This window comes from Athene cunicularia (genome assembly GCF_003259725.1).
Source record: "Athene cunicularia isolate RWA chromosome 13 unlocalized genomic scaffold, athCun1 chr13_part1, whole genome shotgun sequence".
NCBI classification, from domain to species: Eukaryota; Metazoa; Chordata; class Aves; order Strigiformes; family Strigidae; genus Athene; species Athene cunicularia.
Genome location: NW_020799117.1, coordinates 8,284,022 through 8,311,117, shown reverse-complemented (window position 1 = coordinate 8,311,117; position 27,096 = coordinate 8,284,022). Strand labels below are relative to the sequence as shown.

At 41.6% G+C, this 27,096-nt stretch overlaps 1 protein-coding gene across 2 annotated transcripts in view; it reads right to left on the bottom strand.

Annotated features, from left to right (window-relative positions):
- Positions 1-27,096, bottom strand: part of SGCD (sarcoglycan delta) — a 215,470-nt gene that overhangs the window by 172,235 nt on the left and 16,139 nt on the right. The window contains exon 1 of one of the 2 annotated variants that reach the window (XM_026858576.1): positions 26,031-26,082. The exons of the other annotated variant lie outside the window; for it this stretch is intronic. Within the exon in view, the coding sequence (XP_026714377.1) occupies positions 26,031-26,060 (30 nt within the window). The 5' untranslated portion in view covers positions 26,061-26,082. Of the gene's footprint in view, positions 1-26,030; positions 26,083-27,096 lie in introns of those variants that run through there. 2 annotated transcript variants of the gene reach the window in all.

The following is a 27,096-nucleotide window of genomic DNA, read 5'->3' as shown; positions in this document are numbered from 1 at the left end:
AGGCAGTACAAGGGACACTGTGGTGCCACGCACTGCAGGACTGGCACCGCTGACGGAGCCGTGGGGGAAGGACATCCCCACAGCTGTGTCACTTTGAGCTGCCTTCTCCTCCTAAGGGTTTTATGACAGGCCTCTGGCAGGCTTTGGAGAGGAGGAACACACAATTTAGCACAGTCCCTCTCTCCAGGACAGCCTCTTCCTTTCCGTCCTCCACGGAAATGGGGCAGTGCAGGTTTTTCAAAGGGAAAAAGGAGAGTATGAAATGGTACAAACCTCTTGGCTCGTTCCCTCTCACACCTGGGCACGGATCACTGTGGCACATGCAGATTTATGTTATCAGTGATACACACAGATTGGCACAAAGAGAAATTACTTGGCTGGTTTAGGGCCGGAGTTTAGCAGCTTGCGAGACATCTCAGTGCTTTGGAAGGTAAATGCAATGAAATTCAACAGAAGAGAAGAGCCGGCTTTGTGGAGCGACTCCCTCCTCAAAAGACAATCCCTTCGACTTCACTGGCACTTCATTACCTATGGAATATGGAGCTACTGGAGCATGTTAAGATATCACACTCTGAGCCCTTGTAAAAGTATTATATTAAAGAATATGTAAAAGCCAGATTCAGGGTAAGCAGAGGTGCAACTAAGCTGCCATCCAGGGGTGACTTAAGAAGCTTATCTGCATTATTCTGTACCGCTCTCCACTGACAACTTTAACAGTCACTCTAAGAAACATCTTATTTCCTCCACCATGTCCCATGCATCTGTAGCTAATTCCACATCGAGCAGAGACTTCATTACAGGTGTTTTATCCTGGCCAATACGCTGGGAAACACAGCTTTGACTGATGTAGCCCCACATCTGAGAACCCTGACTTGGTCTGTCTCTTCATTTCTACTCTTTTCTTGGTTCAGGGCTATAGCTCATCTTTTGGTGCCTCCCTTCGCTTCGCCCTTATTACCAATCCCCATCTCATGAATTTTGAGTTAGACATTTCACCTCCTCTGGCAGAAGTTCTCCAGTGTGAGATGACTAACAGACATTAAATTGTTAGTCTTACATTCTCTTTAAAATGTGCTCAGAGCAAATGCTAATAGCAGCACATCTCAAAAGACTCCTACCAGCATTTGTCTTGATCTTTCATTACCCATCTGTCAAAACCCAGGTGACAGTTACAAGTTTAAATCAAAGTTCAGAGGCACCTGTTAGTTTCAACAAACTTTTGCCCCTAAGGCCTACATTTTAAGAACCTTGGTGGACTTGCCAAGACCCAGCATTTGAACTGTTGGCAGGAGACATGAGCATTGTACATGTTGAGAATAACTAGGCAACTCTGCATTTAATAAACACTTGGGAGCAAATAAATCGGCCCCTGGGCAGAGCATCCAAGAAGTTTACTCTGTACCTCCTCAAAATGGCTCACATGGCTCCAACTTTCTAAACCAGGTCTGGTAACGTGACAAAGAACAAAACAAAAGAGTAGCACCAGCTAAACAGCCGGCATCACCAAAATTCTGTTTCGAGATGCTGGAGATCATTAACCTGAGCTAATCTGATCGGAGAGGGAGCTACAGACGCACACCTCTGCTTGTGGAGTTCAAGCCACAGTGCAGAACTGAAAATGGAGGCTGTGGTTTGGCGTGAGGGAGGATCATGGAGAACCCACAGAAAGCTCTCAATCTTCTTCAGAAACTCCATCTTCTCTACTGGAGTCCCAGCTCTTTGGATCTGACCTATGGTTTTAGGTTTTGATGTATGAATTTAGATTTCCAGACTGTTTTGAACAGAAATCAGGCTGTACAGAAAATTCAGAACCAAGTAAGAAAATCCTCTCCAAAAGAGGCAGAAGTTGGGGGGAAAAGTGACCTTTGATCAAAACAGAAACTGTCAATCATTAAATCATCAGCCACAGCTTGACACTAAGTTTATTTTGCCAACTGTTTGTATTGACTGCTGTAGACTGTTACTCCCATAACTCTCCAACAGTTGCAGCACATTTTACACTTTTTAAAATGGTTTACTTTAAATGTCACACATCTAATGAAAAGCATGTGGAAACAGACTACTATGTACATCTTCCTGGTAATTTCTGGATATCGATGAATGCCAGTGAATGCCACAGTGTGTCCTTCTGAAAGGACAGAGTTAGACTGACGCTTTACCAGATACCCTAAAAGTTCACTGGACTAGGCACTACTTTTTCTTATAAGCATAATCTTAACATAAAAATGTTGGCTTTGGATTTCTATTTCTGTTTTCCTATTTTGCAGAAAACTTCTACCTATACAAAACTAAATAATTCATGGTCGTCACATCCCAGCTGTATGTTGAAATGGGTACGGAAAGTAGTTTGCAACACAGCCAAACAGTATGTTCTTGTGCAGAAATCATTTTGCAGCTCCATTATTTGCAATCAACTAGCAATGCTATGCTTCAAGGGTTGATTTTGATACCCTGAATAGAAATGCTGTTTCCACTTCTCTGTCTTGTTACAAGAGACTTGGCAGCTCAGCATGTGCCTTGTTACTAATCCCGTGGTTTCATTCATAGCACCTGGAAGTCGCATCAGAGGCAAAGCTGCCAACCTCAGTGAAGTGTGCATATCTATGTCCCGATCAACCCCTCCTCAGCTTAACCTTCATTTTGTCTGCACACTCCAGTTGGATTTACAAAACAACCGGGAAGTTTGTTCTATACAACTGGAAGCAATACAAAAAAAGCACATGAATCTTAAAGGTACCACTGCATCTATGCAACAGGTCCCTGGGGAATCCGACTCACTTCTTGTGCCAGTCTCTGGAATTAGACCTAATTAATCAAGATAAGGCTATAAGCCAAGCAATGCAAATTTTTCAGTGGATGGCAGAATACAAATGCAATAATTCGTTCTGATTATGGTGTTTGATTACTGAGTGTTAGAAAAGGATCAAATAGAATGTAACTTTTAATTATGCCATTTTACGGCAGTTCATTGCGAAGCCAGAATCTCTTTCAGGGCCGTGCAAATGTTTGCCTCACTCCTGATAAAGCCTGAAATATGTCTCGGTGCCTTCCATAGCCTCTGGGCATAGTCTGTATTCATTCTTGCAGATCTCACTGTTGATTTGCTATATTTTGTTACTGCTACCCTGGCAACCCTATGAAACACAAAGAGCTTATTTCTGTGCTTCTGTTACATGAAAAAAAAATATATTTCGATACTTCTAAATAAACAGCACATGCTATCTAATGAAAACTCATGCAAGAGTGTTGTCATTATGCAGATTACGGTTGACCAAGAGTTGCAAATAAATGCACCCCAGAAACACGGCATTTCCTCTGCATATGTTACACTGAGCACGACTGCATATTTCTCTTCGGGAAATCCTTGACATAAATATGGTGGCCTAAGGCTGAAGGAATAGGTGGGATTTGAATATGCTATGGCTATTTGAATATGCCTTATTTGTGTAATTGAGGCCAGAAATACTCCCAGCTGACTTTTTTTTTTTTTTTTAACTTAAATATTGATTCATTTACACAACCTTTCAAGCCCTGCCCCAGCAGGCAGCAATGTCCACTTGTGAAGTTCAGACAAACTAAAACCAACTCACATTTCACTATCTCCTATATGCTGCTTGGAAAAAAAAAAAAAAAAATTTGCAGCATCTATCACTGAAATGGAGCAAAAGCATGAAGTACCAAAGAAATCTCACATCTGGATTAATGCGAAAGCCAGCGTTCCTCTGGGCATAACAACAAGAGTACTGTGGTCCTCTGAAATTAAAATCAGTTCTCTCTCTCCTTACTGGTTGTTCCTTCCCAGCACCAGTCCATGGTGAATGCCTGTGTGGGCAAGTGTGGGAAGAGGAGGGAAATGCAGGTGGTAGTAGATCCTCCTGAGTTTACATATGGAAAGACAATGCAAAAAGTCAGAAAAGCCACAGAGATGGATGCTATAGTTAGTGTCAGTGGCAAAAATGAAGGAGAGAAGATACATTCAAGAGATCCTGCACAGAAGAGCAAAAGCATTTCACAAAAGCTCAGAGATGGGGGAGGAGTGAGAAGTGACACCACTGTTGTGAGTCTGTGGGACATGGGGCTGCAGTGGAGCTGTCAACATTAATGGGAAGAGGAGGAGGCTGGGAGGATTTTGAAGGATAGATCAAGAGTTCAGAGTTTGAGCTGTTGGGCTTCAGTTGTCAACAGGACATCCAGGATCTGCTAAGGAAAAGGGAATGGAAAGAGAAATCGATGAATCATCACCCCTGGATGGCAATTAACACCTCCATGCCATGAGCTGCTCTGTCAGCAAGTCTCTCTCCTGCAGCATGGGTGATGGCAGTTCAGCAAGGCATTTTCTACCCAATTTCTTAGAGGAATTAATGTAATCCATTGTTCATGTCCACCTTCTAATTACACTCACATGGAAATTAAGCATATATAGATGAGAAGTTTGCCTGGGCTGTCCCAACGAGCCAACCTTGCCTCCAGGTTTTAGTCCACCAGCCCTCAGAGACCAGTTGTCAAAAGAGGTAAGATACATACTTAAGAAGCAGTTTTTAGACAGTCACTCCTTGCATGGTAATTAGACAGAGCCAGTTGATTAGGCCCATGATTAAAGTAGCCAGCCTGCCTTTGCGGCTTGCTGGGGCAGCTGATCTCCCAGAGTAGTCTGAAGCTTATAATTTTATTTAGCATTGATTTGTCAGGACCATACTATGTTATTATCATTTCCAGCATCTGCTTTGATCGTTTTCTTGCTTTCTCATCTCAGAATGGCCATGGACTTACAACACTTCAACACTCATGTCAAAGAGGAAAAACACAAGATTATTTTTTTTAATATACATACATACATACATACATATATATATATATATATATATATGTATGTGTGTGTGTAAGTTCCCATCTGGCACTGAGATGATTCATGGGATCACTCCCAGGCAGCTTTCTAGATACAAACCCCACCTATTCAGACTGAACCCCTTCATCAGCTTCAGTCTGTCCACACAGCTTCATCCAAACTAGACATGCTTATTAAAGGGTTTTGAAGCAGATGTTGTCCCTGCGTCTCTACCTTTCTGACTGCCAGAACCCCTGAGGCAATCATCATCCACTGCCCATACTGAATCCGTTTGTGCCTAGTGTTTTCTTGGGGCCACTGCAATACAGGAGGACCATGTGTAGTCTCTAATCAGAGCTGCCAGTGAATATATTGCTTTGGGCTGGTTTTGCATTGCACAGCAGGGTCAGGAAAAGCCACAGTGCCTTGAATTGAACATCTAGTCACCATTTCAGCAATTGCAGGACCTTTATTTTAATGTATGATTGCCCTTACATCTTCAGGGATTCTTGGGCAATTTCACATATCTCCCATTTCAAATTTTTTAAAACATTTAAATGCCGGAATTTTCTTCTCAGAGCCTGTGAATGGAAATGTGCATCAAGTACCACCAATGGAGTTATAAATTAGGCATTTACGTCCCCTCCCACTAGGCAAATGGCACTACCTTAAGGTATAATGGAATGTGCAGTCCAAATCCCTACACCTGGCATCTCTGATGCCCTCGTCCCCAGGAAAGTTTCCCTGCCACATTCTCCAGCACCCGGGGGAGAAGGCTACACCTACTCCCCATCATAACTGCCCTGGGTAGGCTCAGATGAGCAGCCTGACCTGGCTAGAGATGGGCATACTCTATCTCTGAAATACCTGTGCACCTGCCAAGGTGGTACAGACTCTGAGAAAGACCTGCAGAAAGACCAGCAGGAGGAACTGTATACAGGGCTTCCAAAATCCTTGAGAAAGCCCCACTACTAAGACTTCCTCCAGAAATCCTCTCTGTAATAACTTCACAACCACGCTCGTCCCATGTCAGCTGGGCTTGAGGAGGAGCTCAGGCTGCTTCAAGCTTTCCTGCTTGTGAAAATGTCACCCTCCTGTTCACAGTCATATGAAATGGGTTGCCTTCCCTCCCCAGTCCTTGCTTTTCTCCCAGGGAATGTCTCTGGGGCAGAGCTGGCCATGTTTCTTATGTGATTTCTCTTTGGGTTCTCGGAAACATCTTCCTACAGCCTGGCCAAGGAATAGCTCCAGGGAGAACTGCACCTGGACTAGTACATGAAGTTAAGTCAGCTCCTCTGAAGTATAAAACAAGCAAACAATCCCTCAACACACAGCTGTGGGTCGTGGGTACAGATTTTAGATTGATGTCAGAATTCAAAGCAAAGCTTAATGGCATTTGCTGCTTCAGAAGCAAGTCTGTCTTATTATTATTTTTGGTTTCTCAGACTTGTCATTATGTACTTCTGATTTACAGTAATAATGCCAGGCATCTCAGTTACCTTTATTCATCCCTGCAGGATTATGTCAGAATATTCTTTAGAGAAGTATCACACTGGGCTAAGGTTAAAAAACAATCAAGACATATAGCAAGCTCCAAGGTGCCTTCCCATATCTCTGAAATATAAATGATTCCCTGGCATAAAAGATTCTGAAATACATAGCCATAAAGACAAAGCTTTGCTAAGCAAATAACAAATACAGGAGGAAGTTCTCCTTCCAAAGGCTCTGAATCACGCCGACAGCCACAGTATGCGTGAAGCTAAAATATTTCCGAAAAAGACAAAAGCTGTCAATGGAAGGTAGCACACTACTGGCCTGTTCCTAGACTTAGATTATAATTCACACAGAAATACACACTGAAGGGATGGACCTACAGCTTAGAAAAAGTGCAGTATGTGTTTCTTGGGCACGTTTATATTCAGGTGTTAAAGACCGAGGGTCTTGCACTCTTCTACCAATGACAGTCGGTAACTAACTGTTAACAGTTAAATACCAACCAGTAATAGACTATCAAATGGTTTGGGAATTTCTGCCTCCTGAGAGCAAACACCACTACTGGATACAGTCAGTCAAAACACAAAATCTCACTTTGCTTTAAAAAATTCTGTCCATTAACAACTGAGGAATAATGTCAACACACATTGACTACTTAAGTTGGACACTGTCTATGTTTATGCAATCACTATTTGTTTCAGGACTCAAAATGAGACCATGAGACTCATTTTTCTTTGACAAAAACATATTTCTTTTGCCAAAAATGCAAGGAAACAATTTTCAAAAGCCCAGATGGGCAAATCATCTCCTAAAGATTCAACAAAGCTTCTCCAACTGTTCTGTCAGCATACCTAAATGTAACAGGTTCTGATGTTCAATATTAGCCTTCCAAATATGTCTCCAGCCATGGATCAAACACAGTAATTTGTATTTCTCTGTGCAGATGTGAATTCCTCCATTCATAAACAAGACCCACATGAGCAGTTACTAGATCAAGGAGAGTGGGTAACTTCAGTTTCTGTGCTCCACAGAAGCACATTTCCCTGTCTGCCATAAAGGAAAAAGAGGGAGCACAGAAAATTCCTCTGGTGGGCTACAGTATAAAACTCCCATGTGTTTAAAAAGGAACCTGCAAGAAGGCCAGTGGGGAAAGGCTGAAGGCAGGCAAGGACAGGCATGTCTTTACCCATCTCAGTTGCATCTCTAGCCAAAGCTGCAGGAAGGAGCAGTCCCTGGTTGCATTTGTTGTCCCTGTGATACCAGTTTGCAACCGTGGAGTTTCCAGAATATCTAAGGGTTTAAACAGCCAGCTGCTAGGCGGGGATGAAGCAAAGCAAAAGCAGGCATACCAGGTTTTCTATTTCCATTCACAAGTATAAAGTTCTTGCACTGTCCCAGTCACAAGTGGTGTGCACAGGAATCCAGTGCCCAGGCGTGCACACAGCAGGCACACACCCAGGGGTGGCACCAGCGAAAGCCTCTGAAAAACAACAATATTCACCCAACAGGCCATGGTCCGGGCAAGAATCACCAGCACATAGGAAGTATAAATACACTTCCATTCCTTCCCTAAACCACAGCCTCTATTAGTTTAATCTGTGTCACGGCAATTGTCTTTTGTTCTTGTTCTTTCTTTTTCCCTAGGCATATAAGCTTTCTTGAATGTGAAATGCTTGCCAGGAGACATAAAGGAACAATGTCAGAGGCCTGACATATAGCATGAAAGACAATGAGCCAGACTTTTCCTAAATTTTGAAACACAGCCTACAAGGTATGTCCAACAATATTTCTTCTTATTCCAGATTCCAGCAGGAGTTATTGAATTTTTTTATCACAATGAATTTAACTTTTTTTTTAAGAAACTGAGACAGAGTTATATATTGTGTAATTCAAGCTAAAGGTGTATAGTTGTATCTTTGCTAAAGGCATATATATAAGATTATGTATATATATAAGATCTATATATAAAGATCATTAGTCAGCTAACTTCAAGCACTGGAACATGCTACATGCTGAAACACCCAGCAATCTGTTCTACAGAAGAAGTCATAGTCAGCAGTGATCAACCTGATTTACCTGACAGAACCCTACAAAATTTTCAAAAAAAAGTGCAGACTACAGGATTGTATTTTAAAATCCTGACAGAAGGCTGTTTTTGCTACTTACTTTCTGTAATCCCCTATAAGTGAGCATAAACTGCTGGAGGTCCAGGTGCGAGAGGCTGACAGGCACTTTCAATACCAAACACAGAAAAATGACACCCTGTCCACATCCCATAGGTAACCATTTATCAAGCCCAGGATAAAAATCTGGCAAGTTTCATATTAAAAGTGCCAGAATGAACTAAGCAATATCCTGAATGCACATGCAAGTGTTTCAGTGCAAAGCAAGGGGAAAAAAAAAAAGAAAAAAAAGAAAAACCCCTGTCCACAGGACTAACCCTTATGTGCAGCCTGAAAAGAATGAGTAAGAACAAATAGGCACCAGCATCATTTGTCACCAGCAACTCTAGTAGTTCTTGGTTATGTTGCACACAAAATTAATGTTATACATAACTCTAAATTCAAGTTTGCTTTCCTAGCTCCTATTTATGACAAAGACAGAGCTTAGGGAAGCAGAGATGAAAATATCCCTTAAAAGTAAGATCCCAGTTCAGCAGAGTACTGAGGCACTGCAAGTTTGCTTGGTATTGTTCAGGCACCCAAACTGCGAGTGAAAACCACCAAAATCTTCAGAATGCAAGAGCAGCTTTCTCAAAACAAGTAATCTTACTGTAGATGGATCTTTTCAATTCAATTTTCAAGCAAAGCAATGTTTTGTGATTTAGTCCCACTAAACCTTAACAAAACAGCACGAGGAATGCATCTTTATCTCAACTGTTGGTACAGTCTATCAATATTAAAATAATCTGGCGTGGACTGGCTTGCTAATAAACCAGCATTTCAGAGATGTTGCAAAACAAAACTGTCTTAAATGTGTGATTTGTGGAGGATATAAACCATAAAACCTATGAAGAAAAAAATGCTGTCTTTGGCACAGCAAGATTAAAAAAAACAATTACAAGGCTGAGTACATTAAATTAAACTTGGTGCAGTCATTCCTGACAAAAGTCCTACTGTCAGTAATTGCACATATTTGGACTTGTAATTGTTAAAAATATCACACTGCAAGTGTTTGATTCATCTGAGATCCTGCTTCTGAAAAGCCATATAAAATTCCCAACAGAAATCTCAGGTTCTGTTTTAACATGAGCTCCTGTAATATTTGATTCTTTGCTGCTTGCTCTTTTACAGTTTAGTGCCTTGGGATCAAAGATCCATTTTGTTGCGAAAATAAACCCCAAATCATTGTTTGCATCTCTTTACGATGTGAGGCATAAGAGCAAGATAGATTGAATCCCATTCATCTCCCCAAATTCCCGGTCCTCTAGGGATTCCAGAGCAGCAATGTCAGACTGCAAGGGTTTAACAGGGCTGCTGCTGTCTGACTACCCTGGCTTTCATTTCCAGTCATCAAAACCCAAATTCAACAAATTCGTCAAGCAAGGACCAGCAGACAAGATCCTGGGTGACGTCTGAATTCTCTCTCAGCAGGTACTATGTTAAATTACATCTAAAATGTCTGTTGTGTTAACGTGCTCCAAAGCAACTGTCATGAAATGACAACCCCAGCAAAGCCATGCACCATCATTTAATTAATCAACCAGCCAGAAACTCGGTTTTACAAAATAAAACAGAATCTAGGAAGTTCTTCTTACGTATTTCAGATCAAGCTTATCTTTCCTGAAATAAGAGAGTACAGATTAACCAGGGTAGGGCAAAACGAGGAGGGATGACTATTTATTTAGTTATTAAAAATATTAGTTATTTTACACACAGTTCACTGGTATTTAAACGTTCTTGTCTTGCAGCGTGATCTGCAAACATTTGAATGAATCTACCCAAAAGTTACATAGCCACTGTTATGTTCACAAGCTCATGTTTGCAAGACAAAAACCCATTCGTGTTGCCATTTCCTAGAGCGAATCTCCTGTCTAAAACGCACCTACACCTTGCACAGCAAGCACTTTGGAAAGTCCTGTTTTCTCTCAGGGAAAATACAGGTCAGTAACAGAGCCAGAGTACTCTACCATCAGTACAGTTTCTCTTTGACACCTGCCATTTCCAAAACCCCTGAGGAACTTGAGCACCCAATTTCTAGGCAGAAAAAAGTGGCATTCTGGGCGCATTATAAAATTGTATCGTAATCCCTACATCTGAATTGCATTATTGTAGGTCTCTATTCCCCCATCAAGCACAGGCTGCTGGTTCTGATCAAGATCAGCAGAGAGAAATGTTGGCAGAGGAATGCAACATAGTGATTCAGGTGGCACCTTTTCTGGTGACACTGGTGTCATCGTTGATCACAACTCAGTCCAAATCCTTTTAAGGAGATAAATTAAAGCACATCTGAAGTTTTTTGAACTCAGGGAAATTATTTGTCTGTCAAATTAAGACAGAAAAAGTTGCAGGTTGGAAGGAATAAACTAGTCATTAATATATGTCTGTGGTATACCTGGAAAAAGTTACTGTCCTCACTCGATACCTTCAACAAAATAGTTTTGCCAGACTCCAATACAAATCGGTTATTCAGGCATGTGAATGGTAGCTGGTGGGATCTCCTGTAACAACTCTCCTGTTCCTCTTAAATGGACTGTGGAAATTTTTAATCACTGTTCCTAAAAAATACAGTCCTTAGCGAGCATTTAAAAAGTTGCGCTTCTATGAAATTTCAAAAAAGTGATCCAGAAAAGCTCACCGTATCTCATCCAACTTTAGACACTTGACCTTTCTGGTGTCTGCTGAGGTGAGGTGTTCCCCATGTAGCATTGCTTACTTGCCTTAGCTTTAAAACCTTATTGAAATCCTTCACAAAGCTAACAAACCTTTCGCCACAGCTGCAGTCCCCACACAGCCCTTCCAGACGCCTTGCTCTGGTTATGTTCCCCTGCTCTGATGAAGTCTGGATGCAGCAGAGAGGTCACGCCACCAACACACGGGCCTTAGCCCAGCAAGCTCTCAACACATCTGCCCCACGTCCTGGGAATCAGGACAGGAAGGGGTAACCACAGCTCTGCTACACACCACAAAACCCTCCACCTGCATAAACACTCCCAATTATGACAGGAATGCTAAAAATTATTATTATTTAAGGCTGGCAGGTTGTTTGCCATACACATCAGGCACCTCCTCCCTTTCTGGAAGGCACGCCGAAGCGTGGGGCTTGCTGAGGCAGGGCCACCACACCGGGCTGCTCGGCAGCCTGCTCTCCGGTGGCCTCATTAGCCGAGCTCTCACAAGCGAAGGCAGCTGAGCGGCATCCCAGATTTTCATGCACCAACTCTGACATTTATAAAGTATTTTCAGTTGTGACAAGATCAAAAATTCAGCATTCTTTCAAATCTCATAACTCTCAAATACTCCCAGCACAAGGGTGGAAACCCCCCCACTCCCAAACCGAAAACGATAAAGCTCTTACTAGATAAAACTGGAGGAATTATGGTATTGCCCCCCTTCTCCAACTCACTCCAGGCTTCATTTGATTTCTGCAATGTACTTTGCTCTTAGAAAACACTAATCACATTACCTCCTGGACAGGCCTCATTTGCAATCACTGCAGTCCTTCCCACCAGCTCTTCTGCCAGCAACTTACTCAGTCACTTGTGGCTCTCATCTTATTTTGGGCTCTCAACCATCTATCCCGATGATTATATTTAAATGTCAACGTCAGACAACTCCACTTTGCATGTCAGAGCACCATCCTCCATCCAAGCTTAAACAAAATTTGTGTTAGGGCTTGTAGTCTAAATTATTTGTTCCGAGTGTAAAAAGGGACTGTTTAGTTTTATGATTTTGCCATAAAAACTATTGATCAAAACAAATGTTTTTCATGTGCTTGCACTTAAAGAGTTGCTACAACTGACTGGGGTAGAGGGGAGGGGGAAAGGTTGAGAATACAGTAGAAAGGAGTCTCCCTTGATCACGGCAAATTGTATAAAAGATACTAGTACAGAAAGACATGTCAGCTGTTGTGTATTCATATACATAGAATCCTTAAACTGTTCTTCACTCAGAATTATCTATAAGAGACATAATGACACATGGTATTCTCCCTTCCTTTCAACCACACGTTCCTGTTATCTATGGTGTGTTGGGACTCTTCTTGCTGCCTCACATCACAGGATGAACCTCTAGATGCTACGACTGCACCACCACCACCAGTAACAATTGAGGCCACCTTGTACTCTCATAACATTATTAATCCAGGACAGCACTGAGTTTCATCTTTTTTTTTTTTTCTCTCTGACTTTAGAATCAAGAGCTTGGCCACTACATGCATTTCAACAAAAACAGATTGAACACTGAAGGCTGCAGTTGTGCTTGACCAAGCAAGGACATTACCATCTCGGCTAACAATGTAAGCCACATGGCTCATGAGATGGAGGAAGAAATGCTGAAGGCATCAGGTAACCAGTTCCCTGGGAAAGCATCTTTCTAACTTACAGTGTTAAAGACTAAGTAATTATCCAGAAATGGAATACTTCTATCTTTCTCAATTTTCTTGGTTGCTATATAAGCATTAAGACTTTGCTTTTGCAACCCTAGATGTTCTTTTAATCTATACTATTACCCACCTTTTCTTAAATCTGGATAACTTCATGCCCAAGTAACATGCTACAGCCTATCTACTTGCAATACTGTAGAAAAAAGACAGTCCAATACTTGAGACGGGCTATGTTTCTTCTGTCTTGTTGTAATCACTCTATTGATAGCTTCTACCTAGAGTAAGCACGACAGAGTCCCTGAAGTACACGTGAATCAAAGCAAAATAATAATAGGAGCATACACAGGGACAAAAGGAATGACAAATTTTCTGGGTTAGAAGGTATACAGTTTTGTTACTTATTTCTCTAAGGACTTTGTTTTTATATTCCTTTTGTTGATTCACAGCCCTTTACTTTTTTTTTTTTTTTTTTAATAAACCAGCTATTAAATCCAAGCTGTTCAAAAAAAAAAAACAATTGAGAACATTTCAACTATAAACAATACTTGCAGATTTACTCTGTGAAAACTATAACTGAAAAGCTAGGAGTGACTCTTCCACACAATGAAATCACAGGCAAAATAGGCAGGAAACAATTTAAAAAAATAATAAACCACATACCACCATTCCAGACCTGCTTAATAGTATTCCAAGGCTTTATAAAAAGTAATGATCATCAACCATGAGAGAGGACGTTTAATTAGCAAACTGATGCATTCTATAGAACGGAGAGTCACGTTACATTGTTTTCAGAGTCTCAGGTGTGTTTATACGACTTACTAAAATTAAATCTTTCATTCAACCTGAGCCGGGCAACCGTATGCAGCGTAAAATACAAGTTCTTGTTTACATAGCTAAATTGTGATTAATGTGCACCATATGGAATCACGGGCCAGCTCCAGTGAACAGTTGTGTCTGTACAGAAACTCGTAATGGGTTTGTAAAACAGGCGACCTGGCACTTACTAGGGAACGGCAAAAAGGATTAAAACAGAATATCCACCAATGGGTTAGCAACTTTTAAAACTGCAACACTGGCAATTAGAATAAATACAAAATAAAGCTTTAACTAAGCAAAATAATTCTGCAAGTAGCGCTTATGAATGCGGTAGATAATCAGGACAGGTACTTAGGACACGGGGATTATGTGTGGGTTTTCATTAATAGAAAGAATGCAAGCAATATTTCATCTAGCAAACTGCATAACCAAGCTGAAAGATTAAGCTAGCGTGTTAATCTGAATCAGAAATGCACAGGAATGTATAATTAACGTATTGTTCAGGCAGCTCCTGGCACGACACAGAATGCCAGTAAGCAGATCACCAGGCGGTGTCATCTAGCACAGCTCCAGGCTGCTGCAAGAACTCACCACACCTGAAAACAATCTCCCTACCGCCCCAAATTAAGGTAGCTGCCACGTTAACACACTCTTACTCTATGTCTTGCCATACAGTTGGGATGGTTCACAAAAAAGGGGAGTTAAAGGTATTCCCTGAGTGCAGTAATGCAATTTAACCAATAGTGTCCAGATTCTCAGTAGTCCTTGTGCTTTTGCTCCACTTTTGCCTGTGCTGGCCCTGATGCTGGAGCAGATGCAAATTTCTGGACCCCTGCTAAGCCTCACTAATTTGAAATAAATGATGTATAAACATGATTGAAACAGCAGAGCCGCAGACCATAAAATCTTTACCTGTAGTGTGTATCACAGAAAGGAGATGAACTCCAGTCTAATAGCTCAAAAAGATAACTCTTTTTTTTTTTTTTTAATTAGTTTTGTTACCGAAGAGACCCTGAAGTTGTCACTTGCCAGCAAAATGGAAGTGGTCCTGCCTAACTTCACCACACAGGTCTTCCCTGTAACTCTTCTATACAATGCAATCATAGTTTGCATCAGTCAGACTTCAAGATCGAACACATCCTACTGGCCTAAAGAAACTATTTTTAGTGAGGGTTTTTTTGTGTGTGTTTTGGGGGTTTCTTTGTTATTTTTTAATAAGATAAAATAAAAGGATGAAGAAATAAATATTAAATAACTTTTCTAGCATTTAAAAGCAAAAAATGAAAGTATATTGATCCTAAAAGAAGGGGAAGGTCCATGGTTTGCAGTCCTGAAAAGTTTATAAGGTTTCTATGAGTCCAGCCCCAGGGGCGGTAAGTGAACTGTGTTGAGTTGGGCCAGATTTGACTTTTTGTAAAACTACAAAAGTTTTGACTTTCCTGTCTCTTTTATAGCACTAATCACAGGTGCAGAGCTGCTGGAAGCTGGATCAAAACCACAGCCACAGTATTTGATACAAGATCACTCAGCTTTTGGAGCTTAAAACCCTACTTGATTGTGACTGAACAGCCACTTGTCCTGCGGAGCATTCAATTTCTGCCAGACTTTGCCAGTTGAAAGAGTGTTACAAACAAATCCACCATTAACAGTTTACTTGTACAACACTTAAAAAAACACCCCAAAACCACCAAGAACATGAAGCAAGCTCTAACCAATATGCTCAAACAGCTGACATTAATCTCGAACTAATTTGCTTCTGCTTATAAGTCTCAATAAAATCTCTGAAACAGACTCTAAATTTATAGAAACTGAAATAGCCTGATGGGGTGATGCCCCTGCCTGATTTTCTGTAGAGTGTCTAAAGACTTATTTTCAAGTACTGGTGCCTGCTGAGGAGTGGGGGTAACCCAAGATGTGAGGGCACACCTGGGGAGCACTGACATCCCCTGCCTGCATTTGTGACAAACAGAGCTTAACCCAGTACCTGTTGCAGGTTTGATCATCAGTCAGATGCTCTTCCAAGGGAGCCGAGCCAAGCCGAAACATGAGCTTGACTGATACCTCCTGTCCTCCTACCAAACCTGAGTTTGAATTACTCTTCCTGAACAAAAATGAGAAGATCCCCAAGATAGGAGCTCTGTGCAAAGGGACTGCTGGAAGTTTCTGCTGTGGGCTACTCTTTGCCATTTGGCCATAGAGAAATGGGTCCAAAAGGGCTCTGGAAATGGAAGTGACCTGGCAGTTAACACAGGAGCCACCTATCTGAAGCACATGGGAAGCAGGGGCTCGTAAGAGCCCTTCAACAGCAGAAACCAGCAAGACCATCTGAATTGCATCAACAACAGACAACTCGCAAATTTTGTCAGAATGTCCTATTTGAAACCACTCTGCCAATTCCTTATGTCACCGTACACTATTAGAGCAAAAATCCCAAAGCTCTTTCCCTCTAAACATGAATATTTGGTCAGAAGCTAAACTATGGCACCAGTGCCCTGAGATCCCCGGGGAAATGTCATCCATGGGGTGTGGGGCAGGTGTCGTGTTACCCAAACACATTACCTCAGCGTAGAGACGAATTAACTTCAAAGAGGAATTGCCCCTAGCAGAAGCAGTATTTTCTCATCTGCATTCAGGTCACTGCACCAGAAAGCGGAGGCTGACTTTTTATGGCAAGTCATGGCGAATGGATTGAGAGGAGCTATGGGAGAGACCGCTGCATTCTTGAGCCTTTGCAAATGGTTTCGCTCTGCAGACCATGGATTTGAGCATGACCCTGAGCTCAGAGCAGAGCAAACTGCTCGCTCGGCTGCTGCCATCTCTTCCACAGCCCTCTGGAAAACGGGCAGGGAACAAACGTATCCAACGTGATTGACCTTTTGGCTGCTGAACCACCTTCTGCCTGGTCCCACAGCTGGTCTCAGGTTCTGCTGCTGAGCAGATTTACCCAATGTGGTGCTCACAGGATTGTACAATAATGAGAGCAAAACAGGCTCTTCATTTCAGGGATGTTTGTATGCTAAGAAAGGCGTGAAAGCATAAATCAGGCCAACAGACCTGCAAAAGCCTGCACTATATTCCTTCAATTCTTCTCGCCTTATTCTCTGCTCTCGCATATCTTTACCTTCTTTGCCCTGCTCTGTTTGGAAACTCATCTAATTGTCACTTGAGATGACAAATGTCCTTTGCCTCAATGCCCCTTCCTTGGTAACGGATGTTTCCTTTCTGTATCACTCTGCTTGTAGAATTCATTTTCTTAATTAAGTGATGCCTCCATTTATCACTTCCTAGTTTTTATTTTACATCTTTCTAGCTATTTTTTTCTTGGCAAATATGCTTTAAAACCACTGCTTGTGCTCTTTATTTTATAAACTGAGGTTTAAACATCATAAATTCTCCCCTTAAAAAAGCACCAACTTCTGGTATCGTGGTTGGCTTTTACCTTAACTTCTTGGTTTTGCTATTTCCCATAAAATAGAAATGCATTCAGTTCAGCTCCAGAAGGAAAATGAAGCATACTCTATTGATCAGAAAGGTTTGAGGCTAAAACGTACTATTCTGTCATTGGTTTGACAGCTTATACAACATAAATCAAACATTTGTCCCTGGGATGCCTGCACATGCTAATTTCATTTAAGAGCTACTTGGTTGCTTTTATGTACAGAATTTCAGTTTGCTGACCTGAAGTTGTCCATGCTAGAATTAAAGGAAACAAGCAAATATTATGTTTTTCACTGTCTTTCAATCTGTTTGTTCTTTTTGTTACCACTACACTAATGGACTAAGAAAACCACCCAGTTTTCAGCAATTATTGTGATCTATTTTTTTTTTTTAATTTTTGTTACCAAAACTGTAACCAAATGTTTCATCCACTATCTGATTTTAAAAGAGGCAAAAGACAGTAAGCTGTCTCCCACAGCAAAAATCAGTGACGGTTAAGTCCCTTAACTGAACAGGGAAAAACAATAATCTAGGGTTCCACAGCATTCACCAGTCTTACACTGCTACCTCCTACAGCCTCTCTCAGCACTGCAAGCCTGTTATAAACAAGGCTTTCTTCTGCAGAAAGAAAACATTTACCTAGAACACAAAAATAATTTGCCTTTTTATTGTTTTAAGTTTCCTTCCCTCTCCCTTTCTTCTCCTCCTCCAATTATCATCCATCAATACAACAATGGCAGCAAAGCAGGAGAAAGCAAATGCATTTCAGTAGCATGATATTTGGTAAGGGGTGAGCAAAATGCCATTTGCATTGATGGTACCTGGGATTTCTTGGCAATCTCCCATATAAATGCTAGCCGGAGTCAACACTACTTAACCTACAAATTCAAATGAAACAGAATACATTCAATCCATTCGATTTACAGACCTTATAATACTTGACATCACCCATGCTAAAAAGAGTGTCTCGTGAAATTAAGATAGCGATTGTTTTGACTTAAATCTGAGGAATTATCAATCCCGACTCTGGGAAATTGGCAACAGAAGAAGAAGATGGAGCATTTCCCCTGCAGAGAGCCGACCCCTCAGGTTCATACCTCTCTGTTTCACAGCACTCAGCTGGGGGGTCCCCTGGAGGTCCTCCAAATCCAGGAGGGTGGGACCATGCACGACTCATTCATTGATCTCCCATGTCACTCCAAGGTGGGGCAGAAATGGATACCCATCCCATGGATGTGGCAATGAGTTAAGACCCATCATGTGCTTCATCTCACTCTACATCTATAATGAAAATATCTCTATTTGGACAAGTTATTTAAACATCCTTTACAGTCAACGGAGACAAAGAAGCCCTTCTAGGATGAGTCATCTGATCCACTGAGATGTATACCTTAAAATAGAAGTATTGTGCCTAAAGGAAGGATTTATTTCCATCCCTTGATTACGAAGGGAATCTCTGTGAAGAGGTCAAATGTTGAAATCCATACATTTATGAGATATTTAAATTAATAAAATGAATCCAAGTTGGTGTCCAAGTTGGTCACATATATTAAAAACAATTTAAACTGCTAAATAGCCACAGAACATGAAATAACAACTGGTCTAGTTATTCAACCCACTCAGCTCCCAGCTTCAGTGTATTTGCTAGGGAAGAAAAAAGGCATGGTAAAATATGATTCAATACATACTCCTACAGCCTCAGTGTCTGGTGGACCTCTGTGCTAACAGGGTAGGTCACGGTATACCCAAAATGTCACAGCAAATGATCTCATGAGGGAATTACATGGGTCACAGAAGAAAAGAGCCAAGAAAAGAATTTTATACCTGTCACTGCCTGTATAAAAACTTCAGACAGTCAGAGCAGACACTACTACATACCCCAAAAAGACGAGGAAATGAAAGGGAAAGAAGGGAAGAGAAAGCAAGGGGAGACTGTTAGTCTTCTATGAAATACAAGATGATTAAATACTGTCAGGCTTTAATCCCTGCTGACAAGCAGAGCTGCATGAGAGATAAGGGTTGATTAATTATAAGGAAAAAAGGCTATGACACAGGCATATGAGGCAGAAACACGAAAAGGAGGGATTCATTATTTTTTTATTTATTTAATGTTAAATAAAAGGCATTTGCTAATGAAAGGAGAGCCACTCATCTGGATCTAAAATTTTTAGCCCTACTTCTAAGTCCTAGTGTAGTCTGCTAGCACATACTGGGGAAAAAAAAAAAAAAATCTCATGGTTGAATTTGCTTTTCATAATAGAATTGAATTTAGGCCCCGTGTAAGCCTTTCTGGTCAATACACTGGGATTTATTACTAGTGCCAGCAAAGGACAACCTTGGAAAGGTTGGTTCAGCGTAGTGCAATGGCAAATGGCTCAATGGCCAAAAAGACTGATGCAGGACATCCCTCAGGGCACGGAGGTGAAAGATTTCAGAGAAGTTTAAAGTAAAGGTTTTGAGAAGCCAAAGTGTCAGGAGAGATGCAGTTCAGTGAGTATCAGCAGGGAACAAACAATTGCAATTGTTTTCTCTCTTCTTTCACGTGACTAGACAGTATTCAGTTTTTCTGGGTTATTTGCTGTACTAAAAGAATCTGATCACAGCATTATATTTTTTAGTGTAACCCCAACCCCCCAAATATGAAGCATAGCATAATTTTTTAAAAAATAGAAAAAAAAAAAATCAATCAGAAACTTGTTGCTTTGCTCTCAATCCTAAAACAGGTGCTCTAGTCATGACAAAGTCTCCCAGAGGCTTTCTCACAGGGCTGTGCTCTGCTTGAGGCACCATGTTGTCTGAGATGTGGTTCCTATTTCACCCAGACAAACCCTGATGAAACTCAATTTCTTGTTCCAACATCCACAATTGATCTGGCATTTGGAAAGCAGTTTCTGTTGTTTCAGTTGCTAAATAAATGGGAATTTAATTCTAGGCTTCCTGGAAACTAGTCAGTCTACGTCTAGTATGACACTGCTAAGGTGAGCTTTTAGATTGTGACTTTAGAAAGGTGAGAGAACAGCTGAAATGAATAAAGGAAAGAAGAGACTGCCCTGATATCCTAGCAAGGGGAATAGCCCTTTTGAAATAATTCATGTTAAAGCTGAAAAGATGTAGGAGACATTCCCATAATCTGGGATAAGGGAAACCTGACTGAGACAACATCTGCTACCAGCCCAAATTGGATGCTCCAGCAAACTTCACCGAGTTAAAGCTAAAATGGTCAAGCAATTTTGGCTGCTGAGAGATGAGTTGTAAACAGGCATCTTATCAGGAAGGAACGCATCCTAAAACGAGAGACTGAACAACCTCTCTGTTACAGCAGGAAAAAAAAAAACCAAACCAGTTTTGAAATCTGAGGAGGAAGAAACAGCTGGGCACATTCTCACCCCTGATTTTCAAACAGGGGAATTTGTCCTTGCTGCCGACACAGCCACCCGTGGCTCCCTGACCCGCGTGAGGGTATGACGATCTGCAGCGTGCGTGGCAAGCACAGCCATACGCTTGCATCTGATTTATGTGCAGACAGATTTACAATTTCTCTTTACACTCCAGTGAAGGTGTGTTGCTGTTTGAACGTGCTGTACTTCTGGCCTGCTGAAAAAGACAACCTTTTGGGTCATCACTGTCATCCCAGGGATTTGAACGTATCCCAACACTCCCTTTCCTCCCATGACAGTGGGATCAGAGGATCACCCCCCTATATTTAAGGAGCTCTATGGCAGCACTTGTACAAGCTGCCCTACTCTACTCAGGATTTAAATTTATTTTAAAATTTTAATTTCTTTTTTAGCAAGATGCTTGCTTCAACGTAATTGAGCCAGCAGAGATGACCAGGACACCAGGAGGTGAAGAGTTCAAAAGAGATTAGAAATCCATGTTTTCCTTATCACAGTTTCAGCTTTCCTCACTAAACCACTCAACCTTTTCAGATACCAGTCCCAACATCAAGAAATAAGAGAAGGAAAAGCAATGAGAAAGAAGATACCAGAGAGGGAACAGAGAGAGGAAAACAGAGACAATCCATTATAGCCCCATAATTTCATCCTGTAAAATTTCAGTCTGCATGCCCCACTGATTCAATTACTGTATACAGCTTTACCCTTCAGCAGAACTAGAATTACAGAAAAACCCATTTTTAAAGGTTAGTGAGAGAATTTTTCATTGACAGCGACCTGCTTCAACAGGGACACACAATGTAAGGTAGGAATTGTATTTGCCTTACTCCTCCGAAACAGATATTTAAACCTGTTTTGGGCGGCGAGTGAAGTGTGTCTGGTGATCTTAATCTACTCCCCATAGAGAGCAAAGCCAAAGAACAAACTCACTTGATTACCAGGTTCTGTGCAAAATACTGAACCTGGTATTATGAAGCACATTTTCCCTGACAGAGGAGCTGATCCCTACAGCATGTTTAGGAGTAGACAGAAAATAAGGAGGCACAGCTACTGGGCTGGCAGGTCAGAAGGGGCAAGGTTTAACACCCCGAGCTTCAGGAACTCCACTCTTCATCTCGCATGGTTGTGCTGTTGCTCTCTGAATCATTTCTCCTAGCAAGCTTTCAGTGTTATTTTGGTAAATTGTATATACTTAAAGGCAGGTATTCTGACCTATGTGGAGCACACCCAGTGCTGGATGCCAGAGACTTGACACCAAAGCTGCAGCTCCTCAGTGTTTTCACAAGTACAATTTAAAGCATTTCCCTAAAGTCGTTCTAAAGTGCTCAAATGCATAAGGCTAAAAGGGCTATTCTGATGAGAAATAAGTGGGGTTACTGCTTAAGTATCATTTTTAATTACCTAAGCAATGGTAAGTGTGTTGCTATCACTTGTTAGACAAGGTACAAACATACTCAAGTTTGTTTTTTTTTTCCTCTCAGTGTATTTCTCCAATATGTTTCTTTTATCAAAGCTATAACCACAAGCACAAAGAAGTTCACCTGCAGTTTAGACTATTGAAAAGCATCTGATAAATAGTCTCAAATTCAGGAAGAGCGTGTCTATGCCTTGCTAGAGAAGAGCTCTCCAAAGGGAGCAGCAAAAGCATCTACACTAAATTAGAGGCCATGTGGCTTCATGGAGCCTGGATGCCACTGATGCTGAGAAAAGATGGAATTATTATAACTATTTACATAATCAGCAATACTAAGACAAGATACAGTAAAAGCAGCGAAAGCACTGCTAATTATATTATTCTAAACTTAGTGTTCTCAACCCAACATGGAGTTCTCCAGGGGAATTTTCTTGATTATTCTTTTTAATCAGCTAAATTATAGCCTTCCAAAAAACTCTGGGCAAATGACAGCTTATTCTTCGAGAAGAGTGCTGTACAATTGGACTGGTGAAATATCAAGATAATTTCTGTGGAATATATTCCCATTTCCCATCCTAATTACTGATGGATTAGTTAGTGTCACTGGAATTATAATAATTTGCCTAAGTAGCAGGTTTTTAAATAAAGATTGAAATTACATTCAGAAGCTCCTCTTCCACACATTATTTATACATACTGAATGTCTGTTTACTCTCCATGCATGAGTGGCTATTTTGTCCCTAAAGATCCAAGATAACATGATAACAAGGATCCTACAAGCACATACACACTTTCATCTCTTCTCACTTGCAAGCATTTCCACTTACAGGATTATCATCATGCTAATGCACATCTGCCAGCTGTCGCCCTGCTGCATTTTACCCTCGCAGCGGTGCCTCCCTCTCCCCCTGCACATGCACCTGCATGGCACACGGAGGGGGTTGTTGGTTGGTGCCAGTAGTGACTAATCTCCACCTTCCAACTGCCATGCATGTAGACTAGTTGGTTGAAGTCCACATACCCTCTCATCCCAGCTCCGACCCACAGCAAAACCGTCCTGTGTGGAGCTCCTGGCTCCATGCTGACCCCCTGCACCTCATCAATTCCTCCTGGGGTGATAAAATGTACCATTTCAGCCTTTTGCGGGTATTTTCCTCCTTCCCTCTTTGGCTGTTTTAGTCTCAGCATGGCTTCCAAGAGGCTATGAGCTTTTTTCTTTTTTAATAATTCATTTGCACAAACAAAACCAGTTAGTACTACACACAACAAAGCCTTGTGGTACAAGCTAGGCATCGCTAACTTGTCACCACTACGCTGTTTTTAGCTGGCTGATTGCTTTTTCCCCTTCAAAAATAGATGTAAAGTATTTGGAGAGAGAGGAAGACTTGTTTTCAAACTAAACCAATCTCTCCAAATCTTTGCCATCTGCAGTCTCCCATTGCACCAAAATAAAAGAGCTGTGCTCGGACTGTGTCCAGCAGGCTCCAGAAACCAACTGACTACAGGTTCTGGTGAGAAAGCATCCTCAATCACTCCGTCCATCCCTCATCTCCACCAGCCCTGGACCAGACTGTGAGGCCAAAGTCTTTCAACAACACTAACCCTAATCCTGCTCTGAACACAATTGTGACAGCCATACCTCCTATATGCTAAGCAGCAAGGTTGAACAGGAAGCATTTGACCAAATACACAGCCTTGTGAAGCTTTTTCCAAAGTTCTGAAGTGTTGTTTCTCTTTCACATGCATTTTGGCCATTGTAAAAATCTCTTTTTAACCCTCGCAGCAGCAGAGAATGATAACTGGAATTTAAAATCAAGCCATGTTCCCTCCTGAGCCACTAAAAGCAGCTCAAGTGTAATGCTCTTGCTCAGCCCAGCATGGTTCACTGAGTCTTGAAACAATGCTGGTGACATGGTTGGAGCTACACAGGAGCTCACATGGCCACCACATTGGAACCAGGGCTCTGCATGTGTAGCGCATGTATCTGTTTGGGAGATTAGGTCAATGATAGATTAATAGTAAAGCCACAAAGGGAAATCAGATGCTAAACTCCTACCAAAAGCAATAGGAAACTGGGTGATGTTTGTTTTGAAAATCCTCCTTATCAATCAGGGGCTATTTTAAGGGACAGGATAGGTTAGAAACATTTCCAATTAAAGGGAAAACTATATTCAGCTATTTGGGAAGAGAGTTTGTACTTCTTAGAACCTCAGAAAATGAGCTATTTTCACTACTCTTATATTACTTTTTTCTTTTTCTTGGAAACAGTGGCAACGCACTGTTCCATGATGAAAAGCACTCGATGGTGCAATATGAAAAGGACAGCATCACTGCTCCCATTTTACAGGGGGCACAACAGGAGGCAGCAAAGGACACCTCTCCTGCAGCTAGAGAGAGGATTACAGCCTGGGAACACAGAGCCCCTATTCCAACTGCAACTATTAAATAATACTCTTTTACATATGTAGGCAGCAAGTACAAAATATTGGCAGGAGCCTTAGCGTGGTAATGCACAAGTGTGACGGGAAAGCTGAGTAATTGCTTATCTTGTGATATAGAAGCAACAGGGGCACAATTCAGCACAATATTCCAACAAGTTTGGTAAACACACCAGAGACTACTTGATAATAATTTTGCCTGTTTCCAGAAAAAAAAAACAAAACCTTTTGAAGTTTGTGCATGTGATGTCAGATCATTTTTTCAAAGGGGCAGCATGACAGCTGTGTTGGAGATAATCAAGAAACCCGGGGGCAATTAGGTTTTAATGCTGTGACAGTGGGGAAGTATATCAACCTCCTCGTTACAGCCACAAGTTTCTTGGCAAAATGTTCTATAAGGCGGCACATGGGATATCATCATCTCTTTGCAGAATATTTTCATGATTTTTATTTTTTTTTTTGGTGGGAACCATGCAAGGAATTACTTGCAGATTTGCAGATGCTAATCACAGCTACAGCACCCTATTTCACTTGAAGTAAACATTATTACAGTTATGACCTACATTAGGTAGAGGAAAGGAAGTTTTGCAGACATTGCTGCTTTATATAAACTGAAGAACAAATGTGACAGCAGACAGCACTACAGAGAGAACCTTGATTTTTCTAGTATATCCACGCCTGATGTAGGGATGTTCTTCAGTGTCTCTGGTGTGGCCCCTGACTACCTCACATCTGGCAAAGTACTAGGCTTCCCAAACTCCCAGGTGACAACGAGGAAGCGGCCCTGGAGAGATGGAAAAGCCGAAGCACAGAGAAGTCAGCTGAATTATTCACAGAAAATATGTTCCAGAAACAGATACTCAACCTGGGCTCTGTTTTTCCACTGTTACTTTCTTCTCTTGGCATACTGCAGTTTCCCGTTTGTTCACAAACATTTATGAGTGTGTCCTCTGTGGAAACTGAACAGTCAATGTCTGCTTGGAGTACTTTCTTCTGATGCAAAGACTGTTGCTTGGGCTGCTACAACATCAAGACTGAAATGGGCTTCACTGTGTCACAGAAATCTCACCTGTAAGTTACTCTTCAAGCCTAAAATCCTATCTAATAATCAGTCATTTTAAAAAAATATGTATTTTCATTATATTCCAGAGCAGTTCATCAAAGCAAAGGTTTGGGGATTCCCACCCTGCCAAAGAGTCCTGACGTGCTACTTGTGAGAATAATACAGCTGATGGCAGAACTGCCACCCATCCCCTCCCTGTGCCCTGGTGCTCCAGGTGCAAAATGTAGCTGGTCTTACCTTCTTTCTTATGCTTTTGGTAATAACACTCTTACACTTTTCCTTCTGCAGTTCCATAAAAGCTATCTGAATCCTTGATCATTGCTCATAGTAGTCTTGCAGAGAGAGAAAATGGAAGGAGGCATGAGCTAGTGATCAGGGGGATTGTGCCTAAGCAATGTGCTGGGGAACAGGATGGGGGGAGCACCCCATTCCTTCCCCACTGTGACCCCCCTTCCATCCCACACCCTCCTGACTGCATGAGTTCAAAATCAGCTTTAGGAAGTCTACACTGTGGAATATAAAGCAGAGCAGTATCAGCTTCAGCAAAAGGTCTACAGCACCCAGCAAAGCCCCAAACACATGGCACCCAGCCAGCATGCCTCACCTGCCAGGGCAAGGAGCCCTGGTGGGACATGATGCTCAAACGGCCATACAACTCCCAGGTCCAGAGCCCCGGCCAGCCCAAATAGCTTCTAGCTCTCTCCCCTTCTCCTTGAAGGCTGTAGGCACCCACAGCAGCACCAAATGCAAGCTCCAGCCAGTGCTGTTCCACATGCAGTTTGCACAGGTGTAAACTGATTACTCAAGACAAAGGAGAATCAGCTTTCTTTAGCAGCCAAAGGTGAAGTGATGCTCTGTTTTCAATTGTACAACCTCCTTTTCTCAAAGCTCCCCATGCCATACGAGTCTGCTGCCCTTTGCCTTCCCTTCCCATGAAGGAGAGCATAGATTCCCATACCACAACCTGCACTGCTGCAACACAGAGAGCACTAGGTTTCCAGAAACAGAGAGAAGGGGAGCAAAATAAAGAACTCATGATGTTCTCAGTCTTCTCTCCTAGTTCTGTGCTCAGACTGCATGCCTGATATAGCTTCATTTTATATGCAGGTCACTCAGTCATTCTTCTCACATGTACATCAGGCGCTGCTGGAAAATGTGGCTATTATCCATCAAGTCCTTTGCTTTAGTCAGCTTCCAGCAGAAGAGTAATAGATGCACTTGTGTTGTCACATCATTGTCCAAAATGTCAGGGTAAAAAGCCCTTAACATTAACAACTCCCTAAGGAAATCAGTTCTTAAAAAAACAGAATAGGAAGGAAAAAACCATGAGAGGGACAGAAAGATGCAGAGCATCCCTTTTTATCAGGGATGAGTTAAGCAGAAAAGTGCCCTGACTAGCTGTATGCCAGCCAGGTACCCATGCTGTGGTTTTATTTCCACTGAAGTTTACATTGCATCTGGGTAAAGCAACATGTGCACATATTGTTTTTAATTTCCAGGATCCAGCATTAGAAATAGTCTTCTCTTTGGACATCATGCATTAAAAGAGATGAATCAGTTTGAAGAGTGAGTGTAATCTCTTCCCAGGGCACTTGCATTAAGATTCAAACAGCACGGTGAGGTGATAGTATCAGGCAGCACAAATCTTCATAGACAGTAAAAGAAAGGGG